This window comes from Chionomys nivalis, chromosome 13 (assembly GCF_950005125.1).
Source record: "Chionomys nivalis chromosome 13, mChiNiv1.1, whole genome shotgun sequence".
NCBI lineage: Eukaryota > Metazoa > Chordata > Mammalia > Rodentia > Cricetidae > Chionomys > Chionomys nivalis.
The window spans coordinates 43185054-43203621 of NC_080098.1; the positions used below are offsets into that span (position 1 = coordinate 43185054).

At 42.0% G+C, this 18568-nt stretch overlaps 1 protein-coding gene across 9 annotated transcripts in view; it reads right to left on the bottom strand.

The window, feature by feature from the left end:
- The window catches only part of Carmil1 (capping protein regulator and myosin 1 linker 1), a 264062-nt gene that overhangs the window by 87193 nt on the left and 158301 nt on the right, over window positions 1–18568 (bottom strand). For all 9 annotated transcript variants that reach the window (XM_057787237.1, XM_057787244.1, XM_057787236.1 and 6 more), the window contains 4 exons: window positions 11543–11629; window positions 4405–4508; window positions 1378–1455; window positions 1169–1245 (listed from right to left, as the gene is read on the bottom strand). In XM_057787237.1, coding sequence (XP_057643220.1) covers window positions 1169–1245; window positions 1378–1455; window positions 4405–4508; window positions 11543–11629 — 346 coding nt within the window. The remainder of the gene's footprint in view (window positions 1–1168; window positions 1246–1377; window positions 1456–4404; window positions 4509–11542; window positions 11630–18568) is intronic.

Sequence of the window (18568 nt, forward strand, 5' to 3'; positions counted from 1 at the left end):
GGAAGCGTATTTTTGGTATGTAAAAGGGCCCGTCTCTTCCTCTCTCTTTTTGGTTATGTTTGCTTGTTTGAGACAGAGTCCTATGTAGTCTAGGCATTTCTCAGACTCAATATGTGACTAAGGAACACCTTGAACTCCCCTGCCTCCACCATCTAGGATTACGGGCATGTGTCACCATATGGGAAGTGTCCATATCACTTTTGAATAATGAACCCAGAGTATTTGGAAATGTATATTGGTAATATTTACAAGGCACAGTATAGAAATAAAGCATGCCACCAAACTGAATTTTCCAAATAAATCAAGTTATTCTTTTGAATATAGAAGGCTTTTAAAAGATTAACTAGGAAATATGGAGAAAACACTACTATTAGGCAGGACCCCAGATCACTAAAGAGTATAATGCGCAGAAGATAATCCATGCCATGTGTTCACGGTCTGCAGGGTGAGGGTTGAACGGGACTAATGCACAGAATGGTCAGGGATGCCGCACCTGTGAGCTCAAGTGCTTTTCATCACTCACTCAATGCAAAGTGGCCGCTGTTCACAAATCCTGCTGCATCTGATGTACTGTGTCAGCAGGGGTAAGTCTGGAGCTGTCAGTGGAACCGGGACGCTATAATTAGCTCTCTCCTCCTAAAATTCACAACCAGGAGCTCCAAGGTGACCATTCTTGTTTGTTCCCAGAAGCCATACATATTTTCTTCTAACCTCATCACTGAGAAGAAGCTATAGATATTTTTAAAAGGGTTGTACTATATTAAGAGAGTACCTGACAAAATATATGAATCCACACACATATCTACAGTTCATATAAGAAGGCTAACATTAGACAAGGCCCCTTAAGTTGTGTTTTAAGATGCAAGAACAACAACAAAAACCTTTAATTTTCAAGACCCCAAAACTTACAGCTATGATTTAAGACCATCCTCCATGCACAACATTTAGTTCCCAAGCCAGGTATGATGGCCTACAAACCTGTAATCCGGGCTCTTGGGAGGTCAAGACAGGAAGACTGGCGTGAGTTTGAAACCAGGCTACAGTGTGAGACTCTGTCTTAAGCAACAACCAATTCTCCTGCCATCAATCAACTCTCTGCTCACTAACCTCACATCTCATCAGCAGAAGGAGCTCTAAGACAGCAACGGTAGCAAGGAGACAGCCATACCTGTGAGAGAAGACGGATCTGGAGAGATTGAGCACGGATAGACACTGAAGGCACCCCCGGAGAAGAGCGCTACACACCTGAGGAAGAAAGGGATGGACGCTGTCACTTCCACAGAATCCTAGGCCCATGGGAAAACTTTACTAAAGAGACGGGCCTCCACCCCATCAGAGAGATGTCCTGAGAGCCCGAGGCATAAAAAGAGGCATTACCAATTCCAGAGAACATTCTGTGTTAGATAAGTCCAGGTGAACGATGGTGTTGGGCTGGGCCAAAAAATTGTACAAATGCTGGAAAGAAGCAAAAGAGCGAATGTTAGGCTCTAGAAAGAATGTTAGGCTTCAGAACACAGTCACCTGCATGCCCCGACCTTCTTGACTGCTTCTCAGGTTTGCAGACTTGCCGTTATTCTAGCCCCTTCCCTAGGAGAAAAACCCAAAGGGCACGTGAAGAAAAATTACACAGGCAAAAAAAAAAAAAAAAGGAATGTTACTGCCACATGACTTTGTTCTCTTGATTAGTTCAATTTTTATTATATAACTTAACTTCTTAGTCTGGAGCACCACCTGGATTGCAGTTACTCCATAAAAATCAAGTCAATCAAAGTATTAAGGAAAATACTATTTGAATTTGAATTTGAGCCGTAGACGGTCTCAGGCTATGTTCTCTTTTCTCCAATATAATGATTTTTCCATCCCTAGTGACTTCTAAAAATTTAACAAGATTATCCTGATGAAACTATTAGGAAAACAGAAGAAAAGAACTCAGAACTAAAGTACTGCTAAAAATTCTTGTTTTGGGGGCACTGCAATGCCTAAAATTTCCTGACACCCTCCCCGCATCCCGCCACAACCTTAAATGGGCACTAAAACAATTAAATAAATCCCTTTGATGTACTTTAATTTCCCCGGAGTAAACAGGAGCCAGAATTCCCCAATGACACAGTCTAAGTTTCTTGCCCCAGGTGACAACCTTCACTACTCCTCTGCTTCCCTGGGTGGCACCCGGAGCAAGCACACACAAGCTTATGCTGACCGACTGAGCCAACACTCATTAAATGAGACAGTCTGACTCTATGGTACTTCAGGAAACTCACTCCAGCAAGGCGTTTAAGGGAACACAAATCTGCAGATGCTTTGGAGTAACCAGAGGCCCAGAACAGATTACATGGTGGTGGGGTCTGGTTCAGCAGAAACATTTTGCCTTTATTTACATGAAGTTCCAGGTTCCAGCTTCAGAGATGTTCCTTAAGGCCCCTTTATTTTGGTGTGGTTTTGCTGCCCTCTACCAGTTGGGGGAGCTCTTCCTCCCTGAAGTAGTGATGGGGCCCTTAACAAGTGGCTTTCCCAGAAAGCAGGCCAAGTGAGTCTGCACCTGATGAGGACTCTAGAACCTCGGTGTCCCTGGCTGAGAGCCCAACTCACTCAGCCCCTTCACTGCACTCCACTGTACCCAGAGGCTATCTGGGACAAGCCGTACCCTGAACCTCCACTGTACCCAGAGGCTATCTGGGACAAGCTGTACCCTGAACCAGGAAACGTGGAGTTGTTTTGTTGTCTGAAATCATTATTCGTGTCCCTATCATAGATGAGTCTTGTTACTTAATATCAGCCTCTTCTTTTTGTTTGTCTTTGCTTTTGATTCATTTATTTTATTTTAAAATATTTATTTATTTATTTTACGAGTATGCTCATGAGTGTATGTATGTGCACAGTATCCATGCACAGAGGGACCCATAGAAATAAGAAGAGGGCATCAGATCCCCTGGAACTAGTATTATAGATGGTTGTTAGCAGCCATGTGGGTGCTGAGATCTGAACCCAGGTCCTCTGCAAGATTAGTAAGTACTCTTAACCACTGAGCCATCTCTCCTAGTCTAATTTTTGGGACTATGTTTTACTCTGTAACCAAGACTGGCCTGGAACTCACTTTATAGCCCAGGTTGCCCCCACTCTCAATGCAATCCTCCTGCCTCAGCCTCTTGAACACTAGGAATGTGCTGCCACATCTAACATTCCACCTCATTTACCCTTCACGGTGCCACCGTGAAGGCTGGGGTCTTTCCCATGGAGTTCTTTGCTTTCTCTTGGGAGGAGGTAGGTTTAAGGATCATCAGTGCACACCAGAAATGACAAAGGGAAAATCAAAAGGCAGCAGAAACAAGCTCTGCTAAAATGATTTCAAGTGTGAAGTGGGAGGGCTCAAATTAAATACATGCACACATACGCATGCACATATACACATGCACACACACACACACGCTTTCATTTTGCATTCCCTGTTTTATAGGTAAAGTAAAACAAAAGAAATGAGAATAAATTCGGGTATTTCTCATCTCTGTGGCGTAGGAGTACACAAATGAAGGTCCTTTCCAAATGCTCAAGATCTGCATGCTCTGTTGCCAAAGGCAGACTTCTTTTAAACTCTAGCATGGTGACTAGAAGGGACCGTTTACCATGTAATTAACTCATAACTAACCCCACACACAACAGGAAGATCTGTCGAACATTTATTTATATTGCTATGCAAGTACATAAAACATCTTGTTAGAACTGAGAGAAAATTATTTATTATTTATTTACTTACTTATGCCTTCAAAATCAAACTCTAATGAGTAGCTCCTGACTACTTTTTTTTTTTTTTTTTTTCGAGACAGGGTATCTCTGTAACTTTGGAGCATGTCCTGGAACTAGCTCTTGTAGACCAGGCTGGCCTCAAACTCACAGAGAACCGCCTACCTCTGCCTCCCGAGTTCTGGGATAAAAGGCGTGTGTCACCACCGCCTGTCTCTTGACTACTTTTATCTTATTTATGGGCTAGTCTGTGACTAACAAAAGCTGGGCGCTTGGCTCATATTCTCAATCTCAACACCGAAGAAACTGAGTTAGGACAATCACCCTGAGCTAGAAGCCAGCATTCTGACACACAATGGGTTCTAGGCTGACAGCTTCTCTCAAAACAAACAAACAGCACCAGTATCCCAACAATGCTATTTGATGAAACTGTTTCCCAAAAGGATGTGACCTCAGCACCATTAAGTAAAAAAGCAACTTAATTATCTCGCCAGGGCTACATTCAGTTGAGGCAGACTCCGGAGTTCTCACATTTCACGAGCTTTGAACATGGTTGTAAAGTGGGGCTATTGAGAGCGTGGTGGAGGAACAAGCTGGGGTGACAGGGTTAGAAAGGATGGCAGGTCTTCTGACGATGGCTCCCTTGGAGAGAAAAGGAAATCTTACCGAGAGGTCATCTCCACGGAGAGCATTCCCTGAGAGGTCCAGGTGGGTGAGGGTAGAGGCAGTCAGAGGGTTGGCACTGAGGGACTGACAAAGGCTGTTCACCCCTGCAACAAGAGAAACCATCCAAGCTCAGCATCCACTCTAAGAAACAGAATGAGGCTCGTGAGCTTCCACAAACAGCCCTAGAGTCAAATCGAACTGCCCAGACCTGTAGGGCCAGAGCTCTGTTCTTGGAAGAGACCACTGATGTTGGGCTCCTGGAGAATCCCTCTGGGGAGCCAGACTTCTCACAGTCAACCTGTACTTCAGTCTTCCAATTTATACAAGAACGGAAAGTGGGGGCTGGAGAGATGGCTCAGAGGTTAAGAGCATTGCCTGCTCTTCCAAAGGTCCTGAGTTCAATTCCCAGCAACCACATGGTGGCTCACAACCATCTGTAAGGATGTCTGGTGCCTTTTTCTGGCCTGCAGGCATACACACAGACAGAATATTGTATACATAATAAATAAATAAATAAATATTTTTTTTAAAAAAAAAAAAAGAACAGAAAGTGTTTTACTTTCAAGTCCCAGAGTGATGAAAGCCACCTAGTTGATGATTTTGAGTCCACATTCAATCCTATCAGATGATTCTTGACTTATTGGATAGTATTTAAATGATACACAGGCAAATACTGGTCAATCATGCTATTTGAGTATTGGGAACTTGACAGAGGAATATATTGCTCTAAGTGCATTTCTGTTCAAGGTAAAATTTGGAATGAAGTGGATTTGTAAACAGTGAGATGAAATGCCCACAATGTGAAGGAATCAAAAAGACCGTTTCCTTTTGTTGTTAGAAACAGGGTTTCCACTAGGTATCCCAGGGCAAACTAAAACAGGAAGCAATCCTCCAGCCTCTGCCTCCTGTGTGTTAGGATCACAGGATCAGAACACCATGCCTGGCTAAAAGGGACAACTGTCATTTAACGCACTATAAAGTTGTATATTCAGAGAAAGCTCAAGCTGAACTTAACTAAGCCAAGGGGTGATCATTCCAATGGGAACCTATAAAGGGCCCTTGAGCTGGAGGAAGATTGAACACTGAGGTGTGGAAAAAGCAGAGACAGATGCATTGAGAAATATTTCAAGCAGGTATAAAGAAGAATTCCTTGACTATCAACTCAACATTTATTGCTTATAACACATAGAGTTATACAAAGACATATTTTTTTTGGTCCCGCAAGAATCTAGAGCCCATCATGATAAATGTTAAATTCCAGAACAGTGCTACATACATACATATACATATATATACGTGTATATATATATATAGATAGAGAGAGAGAGAATGAATTTTTTTTTTTTTACAAAATTCTTTTTTGAAAGCCTAATGTTCACTAGACAGAGGTGTCTGAAGCTCCAAGATTTCTACCTGACCATATACAGGCTGGCTTAGTGGCAGACACAGACAGATCGACACAGGAGGTTTTCATGCCTGTGGGCTCTGCATCTGTGGATGCAGCCAACCATCACGAAATATTCCAAAGTTCTTTGTTTTCTTTCTTTAGAGTGACAGTTCATTCTGACATCCAGTACTGGAGAAGCTGAGGAAAAAAGGACTGCCAAGAGTTCAGAAGGCAGCCTGAACTAGATTGTTCGAGGCAAGAGCAGCCTACATGGATCTGCCCCCCCCCCCCAAAAAAAAAGCCACTGCAATTCTGAGTTATACACTGATACCAGTCTCAAAACCCTAGAAACAAAAGAGGCCTAATACTGAGCAAGCATGGATTTTTTTTTTTTCTCTGTCAGCGTACTGTAGGTGATACAATATATAGAGTACTGGCTAGGGTTTTGTTGTTGTTGTTGTTGTTGTTTTGTTAACTTGACACAAGCTGGAGCCATCTGGGAAGAGGGAATGTCAATTGAGAAGATGCCCCATCAAAGTTCTTGTAGTTAAATCTGTAGGGCAATCAATGATTGATGTGGGAGGATCCAGCCCACTGGGGGTGGTTCCACCCAACAACAGGTGGTGGGAAGAATTAAGACACTAGACTGAGCAAGCCATGGAGAGCAAGCAGTTAGCTACACTTCTCCTCCATGGCCACTGCTTCAGTTCCTGCTTCGAGGCTCCTGCCTTGAGTTCTACCTAACCCAGGTTTCCTCTGGTTAAATAAGCGAAATAAAACCTTTCCTACCTAAGGTGGTTTTGATTAGTGTTTTATCATAGCAACAGAAAGCAAACTAAGGCCATAACTATTTACACAGACTTATATTATATCAGGTTTATAAATAATCTAGAGATGACCTCAGACGCACACAGCAAGATGTGTGTGGGTTATACGCAAAGGCTATGCCACTTTATATAAGGGACATGGCGCACAGATGGGGAGAAGCTGGAATCAAACTCTAATACCCCACAGACACTAAGGACAAGCATCCTCAGTATCCAGTGAGGCAACTGCCACCAGCCACACAAGGATCGAGAGCATCCAGTGCAAGAAGGTAGGATTAACAAACAGTTAACAGAACCTTCAGTAGCATCCCAAATTAACCATCTATATAACAAAGGCGTGCACATTATATAGAATCTAAATCAAAGTGCAGATGGCCAATATCCTTTCTTCATCTTGTCATCCATATTCATCTGCCTGTGTGTGTGCACATTCAGGTGCGTGTGTATGCATGTGTATATGTGTTCATGTGGAGGCAGTAGGTCAACCCTGGAAGATGTCCACCTCATTTGTTGAAACAGGATGTCTTACTGACCTAGGCTCACCAGTTAGGTTAAGTTGACCAGTTAATGGGCCCCAGGGATTCGCCTAGCTCCTCCTCCTCAGTGCTGGACGACAAATAGCTGCCATCAGGCTTGCATTTTTGTCTTGTTTTGTTTTTGCATGTTTTGTTTGTTTGTGCATGAAGATCAAACTCCAGACCTCACACCTACAAGGAAAGTGTTTTGTTTCCTCCCCACCCTTCAGTGTTCACCATTCTTTTTAATGCATTGACTGAGCCTAAACTATATGGAGAATACCAGACTCCCATCGGGAAAATCACTTATGAAGTCATATATTTAAGTGAAGTATTATAAAACCCAATAAATAAATTCCAAAACGAGAAGACCAAATTAATCCTGACAGTAAAGAGTCCCTTGGCAAATGTGGGTACCTGGCAGAGAGCCAACCTCTGACTAGACTCCAGAGGATGCTCCAAAGGCAGAAGGGTGGTCCCTCCCTCTTCCTGAGCCCACGTTTTTACATGAGGTCTGTGTTAATAAGCTCAGGAATGACAGGAAGTTTCAAAACGATAGCACTGGAGAAACTCGGGCTCTTACGACCCAAATGCAGCACAGATTGGCATGCCACCCTCGACTCTGGTTATTGTGGGATTCTGATCATGCTTGGTATTCATGATTGGAGAGTTTACAGCTGGAAGAGGTGGCTCCAGATGGTCCTGCCTTGACAAAATCTGCCAGCCAGCAGGATGCCGGTGTGGGTCCAGAAAGCCATCAAACGGTGAGTGTCTGAGGTGAGGGAGGGTGCATGTGGTGGGGACCGTGGGATAGTTTTTAAAAAAAAATGTGTTTTCTATTATAGAACCATGAATATACATGTTTTCTAGGAACTAAAATATGTCACACTTAGTAGAAACTTAAAGCTACAGTTGCAAAACTCGAAACCTTTCAGAACCTGTGTATGTGCCACTAAGAAACCAGTATGTTTCAAATTGAACAATTCAAGACACACATCTTAAAAGGACAATTTAAAATTCTACATATCCTATTTTATAAAACAATGCTAATTCTCAAAGCACACATTTTGATAGACTCCTGCATTATATGAAAGATACAGGCAGAGAAGCAGTAGTTGGGACAGGTTCAGGCAGACCAGGTTGTCCTCAACCAAGGGCACAAAAGAACCTTCTTTGCCAGTGCAGTTACCTACTCCCGTCACACTGGAGGATAGGACATGAGGACAGGACATGAGTGACAGGCTACCTAAGAACCAAAAAGCCTATCCTGCAAAGGACAGAAGACCACTGTGCCCCTATATTTATCTTACAATAATTAACAAAGGAACACAGTTGCACATTAGTATATGTAGAGAATTTCCAAACATTAAGAAAAAATAGCACTGTAAATAGAAAACTAACCAAGAATGCCAAGTAGCAACATTCCAAGAAGATACACAAGAGACTAAGGAAAAGTGGGGGAGATGCCCTAAGCTAGTGGTTCTCAGCATGTGGGTCATGAGCTCTGAAGACCACTGGAAAACACAGGTATTTACATTATGCTTTATAACAGTAGGAAAATTACAGTTATGAAGTAGCAGTGAAAATAATTTTAAGGTCGGGGGTCACCACAATATGAGGAACTATATTAAAGGGTCACAGCAATAGGAAGGTTGAGAACCACCACTAGAGAAAAAGAGAACAATGAACGCTTACATGTTTCAGAGAACAAAAAAAGCATATGCCGCAGAGCTCATGACTATAACCCTAGCATTCTGGAGGCTGAGACAGGAGGATTGCCATGAATTAGTAGCCTGCCTGAGTTACAGAGGAAGGGAACAACCAGGAGTTCAAGGCCGAACTGTGCTACATGAAGACTATATCTCAAAAAAGCAGGAGGATGGTGAAAATGGAAAATAATATTTAGTGGTGGAGAGAATATAAACAAATTTATAAAAAAATACTCCTAAGAGAAAGCGGCAATAGATATGAAAACTCTAAATATACACACGTTTTTTAAGCTAGTAATTCTATTTAAGGAAATTTATCCTAAAAAGGAAATTCCGGAAATAAGCAAAATTAGTGGCCAAGTCCACATCAATAACACTGGCACTGCTGGAGAACTTAGCTATGCGTGTGGTCCATTATTCAAATAAATCACTCTATAAGCTGGATCATCTTGTGGCCCCTAAAAGTGAGTGTGTTTGCCAGCATCAACAATCACAAGGCACTGAATGGCAGCAGCTTGTGAAACATCAAACACAGTGCATGTAGCTCTGCACGCATGTACGGACGTCAGAAAACAGCAGGAAGGTTGGGCCCAAACAGTTATGAAATTAAAAATAATTTTTGCTTACTTACTTAACCTAACAGCATCTTTAAAGTTTTTGCCAGAAATATGCAAATAAGTTGATAATTATCAGAAAAAGGATCTTCTGAGAATCAATCTCTGAGTATAACAGGAACAATGAAAGAAGTGAATCTTAGCTTGGGACCTGTATATGGTTCCTGGAATCAGATCAGCTAGAACTGACCTAGGGAAATTTCTCACTAGAAGTTGACATGCTAGTCAACACTAACAAGTTAGTGTTAAACAGGGGTACACAAGTATAGGTACATGAGATGGTGAGATTTATGAATCAATTGCAATTCCAAAACACTCCTAGTATAATTCTATAATCAGAATAATGTGTGACTGAATGAATCACTACCCAGAGCTGCTGGCATTTAACTGAAGTGCAATCATGGTGACCACTGAGACAGGGATGATGTCAGGCACAGCACTGGATGAATCATGCTTCTACCAGCCAGAAAATACAAAACCAAAATGTACGTTAAAAACAGAAAGACGTGTCATGCAGCATGGGAAAGAGCAAGTAGGGAAGGGGAGTTGGGAGGGAAGAGCTTCACAAAGAAAGTTAGAGAGCGGCCAGATGTCAGAGGTAGTGGTTCACTTCACTGGTAGTATGGTGAGCATGACAATGATAGCAATGGTGGTGGTTACAGTGACAGCAATAGTGAGGGTGACAACGACAACAATGGTGATGGTGACTCTCATGGTAGCAGTGACAGTGAGAATAATGGTCATAGCAATAGCAATGAGGGTGACAGCAGACCATGAGAGCGATGGTTTGGTGACAGTGACTGTAAGGGTGATAATAAGGGTGACAATATTAACAATGGTGACAGAGATAACGATGGTGATACTGAGTGTGACGGTGAGTGTGATGGTGATGGCACAGTGATTGTAGTCATGGAAGAGAGTGGCAGATGCTGGCAGCATTTATTAAAGTGCCTGGAACTATACATGTTCATTAACTCATTGGACACCACTACTATGACAAAATGGCGATTTATTTATATCTCACAAGTCAATGGGGAATAGAGATGAGGATGGCAGTTCCCAGGATGTGGGAAAGCCAGGCTTCAACGATAGGTATTCTGAACTGACGGACAGACAGCAGAGAATGCCACTTAGGAAATGGCCTCATTGAACCTTACAAAATGTCTTTGTGCCAGGAAGATTCAGACTCAAGAGCAGCTCGAACCCAAGGGGAGTCATTCTCATAGAAAGGACATAGTACTGAGACAGGAATATCCAGGGTGTGATCCACAAGTGAACAAAGGGAAAAGCAAGTAACTAGAGCAGCTCGAACCCAAGGGGAGTCATTCTCATAGAAAGGACAGTACTGAGACAGGAATATCCAGGGTGTGATCCACAAGAAGACAAAAGGAAGAGCAAGTGACTCTGGAGTGGGAGGTCTATTGAAGCAGAGACCCCCACAGATGAAGATTTTGTCGGGGTCACTGAAGCTCTGCAAGTATCTGGAGATGAAAAGGTGTTCAGGCACCAAGCAGAGCATGGAGACAAATTAAGAGATGGGGGTGGGGCTTTTCTAATACTGTTGTGAGCCAATGCTACTTAATAACACTGCAGGCAGAGCAGCAGAAAAGACAGGGTCTGATGAGTGACTAGACAAATAACGGGGGGAGAGGGAGGTCAGATCTGAGAGAAAAACAAAGTGTTTCTGGGAACAGAACAGAGACTGGAATTGGGGGACTATGGCGGTGACTCACAGCAAGCCCCCAGAGCCTCTGTGTGAAGTAGATGTTCACTCTGAAAGCTGGGGAAATCAACATCTTTTGCCAAAATGAACTAAAAAGGAAAGTGAGCTACAAGACTAGAGGCAGCCGGTACTCACTTGGTCAAAATTTAAACAATTAGGACTGCACATAAATTTAAAAATTATTTTCTGCAAAGAAGTCATTTAAGTTTAGATGATCAAATTTGAATTGTACAATAGCTTTACATTAAAACTACCATCATAATATAATGTGCATATTTAATCAACTACATATCGGAGTGATGGTCAAAAGCAACAGGTACAGCAGTCAGAGACACAATATGAAGTATATCACATACACTGTACCTTTAGGTGACAATGAGGTTCTCGAGAGGTTTAAATGCTTCAGTCCCTTTGGGAGTTTGGCAAACGGAACACTTAAGGAGGACACACCTGAGAAAGGAAGACAGATTATTAGAATTTCAAGGACTTAGAGGCATAACTGTTTTACAAGGTATAAAAATTAAGTATGATTTCAAGAAAGTGGACATACTTTTCTATCTGAAGTTAGGGCTTCTTTTGTAGTAATTCTCTGTCAAGCCCCCACCCCTTCCTTCTGTGCTATCCCCCAGGCTGGAGAAACAGCAGACTCTAATACATACAGTGTCTAAAACGTTATCCTTACATATTCCACGTTATATTGCTGTTCACAGCAAAGCCATGACTCACAAACTGACCCAGTCAGTGAGTGCTTTATATGTAAGCACAAAGACCTGAGTTTAATCCCCATAAACTACATTTTTAAAAACCCAGAAACAGTGACACACACCTATTATCCTGTTAATGAAGAGACAGAGATAGGTAGAGTCCTGAGGCTTGCTGCCCAGTCTTGTCAAACAGACAAGTGTCAGAGAAAAGGAAGAGCTCCAATCTCAAAGAAACACAGTGAGTAATGCCATTGGAGGCTGTCATCTGGCCTCCGTAGCATAGGCACACACGCGTGCAAATAGGCACATGTTTGCCACATACAGACACAAACATACAAAAATAACATTATAATGAATATGCAGGTGACCTGTTACCACCTGGGATATGTTCTCAGAAGTCAAAGTACACAGCACTATACAAACTCTCCTAAACTAAGGGACAAAGTCTTAAATTCAAGCAGTTATACAAAACTTCTGTCTCTGTCCCTGTCTGTCTGTCTGTCTCTCTCTCTCTCCAGGTAAATAAGACACAACTCCTCTAGGGAGGGAGATTCAGAGCCTTGCTCTTCTTTGTAACGTCTGTCTTAATGAGATGATCTCTCTTTGGAATGAGTGGATGCAATTTCATTATTGTCAAGAACAGGGTACCTTTAACTACTCAAGTAGCAGCTCTGCTATTACCAGACGAATTCCTGTACTCAATTAGCTCAAGCCTAACAACTTCAAACAGAGCAACGTTTTAAACTCCATAAAGCTGGGTTTTGAGGCTCAGGAATATCTCACAAAGAAATTCTAGTATTTAAAATTCTGTGTCTTTCAAAAGTTCACAGCAAGTGTGTGTGTGGCGGGGGAGGGAGGGGGTGGAGAGACTGGAAATACTAGCTCACTCACTCATGAACTGCAAGGAACTAGGAGTTCCTGTAAATAGAAATAAGGAACAGATAAGTATGTGCCCTTTCTAATGTCCTTCAAGCAGCCTGAGGCTGTGGGTGAACATAAATTGTAGGCTATCTAAGAAAAACCCCAGTATCAGACATGAGAAACCTCTAACTGAGTTGTTGGTCAGGGTAGTCCAAGTGCTAGGTTATTGCTGTTGCCTTTGGTTACCTCTCGAGTTGAAGATAAGTACCTACTGCCAAAGACACTACTACACTCTTCAGTGTAAGTAGAAGATTCAAACTAAAGCTAACCTGAAAACCTCTATCTTGCCAAGGGACAGAAGCAATCAATGGTCTTATCGAACTGGAACATCAATGAACTATAACAATGCCCAACATGGCAAGATATCCCTATAGGTACAATGGTGGCACTCATCTTGGCAGTTCCCAATAACTGTCTAATTGAACTTATGGTCCACTTAGCAGGAAGAAAATTAGGCCTGGTCCTAGAAACCTAACCAACTACCTGAGAATAGTGAGACCATGAAGCTTTAAGGAGAACCTGTCCTATCACCTTAATAGATCACCAGAATTTCTAGCTGCACTCTAAATGTCATCGTTATAGAAACAGGTAAGTGTAGCTCGCACCCCATCAAAGCTTCTCTTCACAACAAATGCACACCATTTCAGAAAACCACAACAGGTCATAATGTGCACACAGCTCCTGCACCTAAGGCTCAAGGAAAGTGACACATCAGGGAGCAAAAGGATTGTAAGAGCCAGAAGAGCAGAATGTGTGCTATGTGTCTCTAGAAATGACAATGACGCTACACTCATAATACCTCGACAAGATGCTTTGCTCACACCTGAACAATAGTAATATCAATAGATATCTTAATGAGAAGGGGGAAATCTCATGGGATCCCACCATTAGACAAAAAACTACAGACAGCTAATGACTGCTAAAAGGGGGAGAGCTAGCCTCTTCAAGGGATGAGTCCCTTAATTAGTTAGTCAATACAAAGTGGCCAACCCTGACATCATATACACACAAGTTACACTAAAGGAATGCCTTATTTACATATGTGTGTGTGTGTGTACCAATAATAAAAATGCATAATCAACTGGGGAAGGAAGGACATAAGAGAGGCATAAGAAAGATTGACAGGAGGGCAGGGAAGGAGGGAGGTGATATAATCATATTTAATTTTTAAAATTAATTCAAAAGATTGCATAGGAATATAAATGTTTCAAATATTCAAAAGTCAAAAATGGAGATGAGGATGGGGAAGGGAATAGGAGGAGAGGAGGGAGAGGAGGCTGAAGTTGAGATGCAACAAAAATAAATTAATTCAATTGAAAGTCGAAAATGGCTTATCTGAATAAAAATATCATACGTTAAGAGACACACCTAGACATGTGTTTAAAGTCAAAAATGAAAAACACGAAAAATCTACAGCAAAATAACAAACTCAAAGAAATACTGAAGTTATAATAAAATAATTTGGACTTTCCAAGGAGATAAGTGTGACATTTCACCAATGAAAAAACTATAATTATTCTAGTCTGTTATGTTCTGACCAGCATACTGACAGCTATTAACTGAGTGTGACAGAAACTAAAACACATGTATTTCTACACACAGGCACAGACATAGACAGACAGAAATCAAAACACATGTATTCCCACACAGGCACACACATATACAGACAGAAGTCAAACCACATGTATTTCTACACACAGGCACATACATATTCAGACAGAAGTCAAACCACATGTATTTCTACACATAGGCACACACATATACAGACAGAAATTTTTTCTCCGAAGTGCACTTTGAGCCCACATGCACCAGTGGCGACTTAAGTCATGAGCAGAGTGTGTTTCTTTGGCTCTGGTTTCAGGGTCACGGTGTGTTTCTTTGTCCAGCCCTTTTACCCTACAATCACTCTAAAAGTAATAACTATCAGAACAAAATTCTCTCTGCTAAACATTAGCATTAAACCTAAATTTTGTTGTGTTTGGGTTGATTTCACTTATTTTAACTTTCTTCTTTTAGGAGACACAGCTTGAAACATTTAATAACAAATGTGTATATGTGTCAGAAACACATTGGACACCATTTTAATCTGTGAATGCCCACACTCAAAGGTAGAAATGGATCATATGTTTTAGGTATAAATGAAGTGTGTGCTTTACACAAACAGACATACCCACATGTCTGTTTACTCATTTTCTATAAACACATTTTAAAAAAAGAAGATACCCCAAAAGGAATAAATAACGTAGCAACATTATCTTCGGAACTACAAGAGAGCAACCCAAAGCAGCAGAAGTGATAAATAACAAACTCCTAAGTTTCAAATACATGCAAATTCGTGCTGTGTAGTCTGAATTATTTTTAAATGGGTCTAACAGTAAGGAGAATTGAACTCTTGATCCTCCAGGTCCCACCAGTTGAGTATTGTGATCATAGACACACAAAAAAAAAGATACTATTTTTTTTTATCACAGAGAATGAAGAGGTTATAATGAATTATTGTTCTGGATGGTTTAAAAACTTAAGAATAAAAAACAAACAAACACCAATTATAGCCCTTTCTAAAGTTGTTCTGCCTCCCTTGGTAGAATATGGCACCCATTAAGACTGTTTCTTCAACAAAATAAAGGGATGAGAGGTCAGAGGAGAGGAAGGAGGGGGAGAGAATGGAGGGAAGAGAACAGAAGGAGAAAAAGAGGATACATACATACATGCATTCATGTAGACACACACACAAGTGTGATGTACACCCTGAGGAAGAGAAGAGTGAGGCACTGGTGGTCAGGAGAGCTCCACAGTCTCCACACAGAAGCCTTTGGCACAGTTCCAAAATAGAGCCTCAGCAGGTACGAAAATGTAGGTGTTGCCAGGCAAGAGAAAGAAAGGGAGATGCCCGGCGCTTTTCTGAAGCTGATTTCCCAACAGTGTAAGAGAAGAAAGTGATCGCAAATGAACAAGGTCATTACAGAAAGGTCAGGGGACATGATGAGCCTCCAGAGCTGTGAATTACAACCGAGTTTATGACTTACAGCCTCCACTGGAGATTTTATTACTAGACCTTCCTAAGATTTTTTAAAAGTATGGACAATAAAGATGTATTTTCCCTTCAAAATGCAACTGTTCTAGCTTCCTCTACTTCAAAGCATTTTTATCTAGTGAAAAAGTAACAATAAGATGTTTCCTATGCTAATTTGCTATCCGTCATTATTAACTGCCATAAGCAGGAAAATTAAGTTTGACATTGTAAATTTAACCCCATTAGTCACATGTGCACTTAAAAGCTTAAAACACCGTATACAGTTTCAACATTGGGCCACCCTGGTGTCACTGAGATTCACACAGTGAGAAATGGGATCAATAGGCCCTGGCTAATCTAAAGCATTATGTTAATGAGCTAACAAAATTCTGTCTGCAGGGCTCTAGCAATGTGATCCAGGGAAATAAATGTAAGTCCTATTTCGTATCTGTTAGGAAGCACGCAGGGACCACTGTGGCTCCTACCACTTGCAGAGTTGAAAGAGGCTGATGGACGTGATTTCAGAGCAGTTTGGTTTGGAGACCTTACCTCAAAATGCAAAACAAACAAAACACAAATACATGAAGATAGGGACACTAAAAATATCAAATCACACTAAACCTTTTAGATTTCAAGCTGAAGAGATGCTTTACAATGGTAAAGAGCAATCACTGCTTTTCCAGAGGGCAAGTGTCAGTCCCTAGCACAGAGCTGTCTACACCTCCAGTTCCAAGGGATCAGATGCCCTCTTCTGGTCTCCATAGGCACCAGGGATGCACGTGGTGCAGAGACACACATGCAGGCAAAACACCCACACTCATAAAATAAATTTTTTTTTTTTTTTGGTTTTTTTCGAGACAGGGTTTCTCTGTGGCTTGTCCTGGAACTAGCTCTTGTAGACCAGGCTGGTCTCGAACTCACAGAGATCTGCCTGCCTCTGCCTCCCGAGTGCTGGGATTAAAGGCGTGCGCCACCACCGCCCGGCCTATAAAATAAAATTTAAACTAAAAAAAATTTAAGATTTCGGGGAATTCCTGTTAGAAAGTGGAGAAAAACTAAAAAGAGTTAATAAGCAAAATACAATAAACTGTTTCTATTTTTCCAAATAAATGAAAGCCAGGTGTGATGGCTCATACCTGAAGGCCAAGCACTCAACTGACCAAAGCAGGAAGATAGTCATGAGTTTGATAGCAGACCGGACCACGTAGTGAGTCCAAGGAAAGCCTGGGCTATAAGGATATAGGGCAACAGGCGTACAGGAAACAGGCTAAAGAACTACAAGGGTTACAGGGCTACCAGGCAACTGGGCTAAAGGTCAAAAGGGCTACAGTGCTTATAGGGCTACCCGGGACACAGGGTCACAGGGAAACAAGGTTACAGGGTTCCTGGAAAAACAGGGCAACAGGCAAATAGGGCCCCTGGGCAACCACAGGGCCACGGGATTATAGGGCTCTGTAGAAAGACAGAAAGACAGGCAGAAATACAGCTTCTGAGGGAGGAAGGGAAGAAGAGGAAAAAGAAAACAGATTAAGAAGAAAGAATTTGCAAATTAAAGGATATTGGTGAGTGGAGAGGAAATAGACTCAACCTATCTACCTTTTATATGTTCTGAAATTCAAACCCATGACCTCTAAAACATATTGTATTGCTTTACTCTATTTAACAATAAGGATATTAAGTGTGGATAAAACAATTAATCAAGGAAAGCACTGTTTTATATTTGCCACAGAGAAACTTGACATTTGAAGCTTTAGAGAGAAGATTTCAGAAAATCCTTTGACACATAATGGAACAAACTAACTTGTTCAAACAGCACAGAACTGCTTAATTCTATGTCTGAAGGGAACCTCTATAACCAGATCCAAAACCCACCATGCACACAGTGCACTGATCCACTGACCAATGGTGAGGCAGGAAATCACAGGAAGGAGTCTGCACTCATGGTCTATTCCATCCTGGTCCCAGACACAAGAGACAGCAGTTTCCTCACCCTTAAGGCATGAGCAAGAATATCTATACTGCATCTTCACTAGGACATGTCTGTCATCAAGTAGAGTTGGAAAGACTCTACCCGTTTCCTAGTGCTAGGTGACACTGCTCTGTCACAAGTTGGGAGGAGGGGAGGTGGCAGAGGCAACTTCAGAAACCTGATACAGAGTTCCATCTGGACGGAACCTTCATCTGGCGATGGATGGAGATAGAGACAGAGACCCACACTGGAGCACTGGACTGAGCTCCCAAGGTCCAAATGAGGAGCAGAAGGAGGGAGAACATGAGCAAGGAAGTCAGGACTGCGAGGGGTGTGTCCACCCACTGAAATGGTGGGACTGATCTAATCGGAGCTCACCAAGGCCAGCTGGACTGGGACTGATGGAGCACGCGATCAAACCGGACTCTCTGAATGTGGCTGTCAATGAGGACTGACTGAGAAGCCAAGGACAATGGTACTGGGTTTTGATTCTACTGCATGTACTGGCTTTGTGGGAGCCTGGTTTGTTTGGATGCTCACCTTCCTAGACCTGGATGGAGGGAGGAGGACCTTGGACTTCCCATGGGGCAGGACACCCTGACTGCTCTTAAGACTGGGGGGGGGGGAGTGGGAGGGAAATGGGAGGTGGAGAGGAGGTAGAAAATTTTAAGGAAGGAAGGAAGGAAGGAAGGAAGGAAGGAAGGAAGCTGATACACATCAAAAGACAGATAATAAAAAGCCACCAAAGATGTAAACCATAATCCCAAGAGCTATTTCAAATC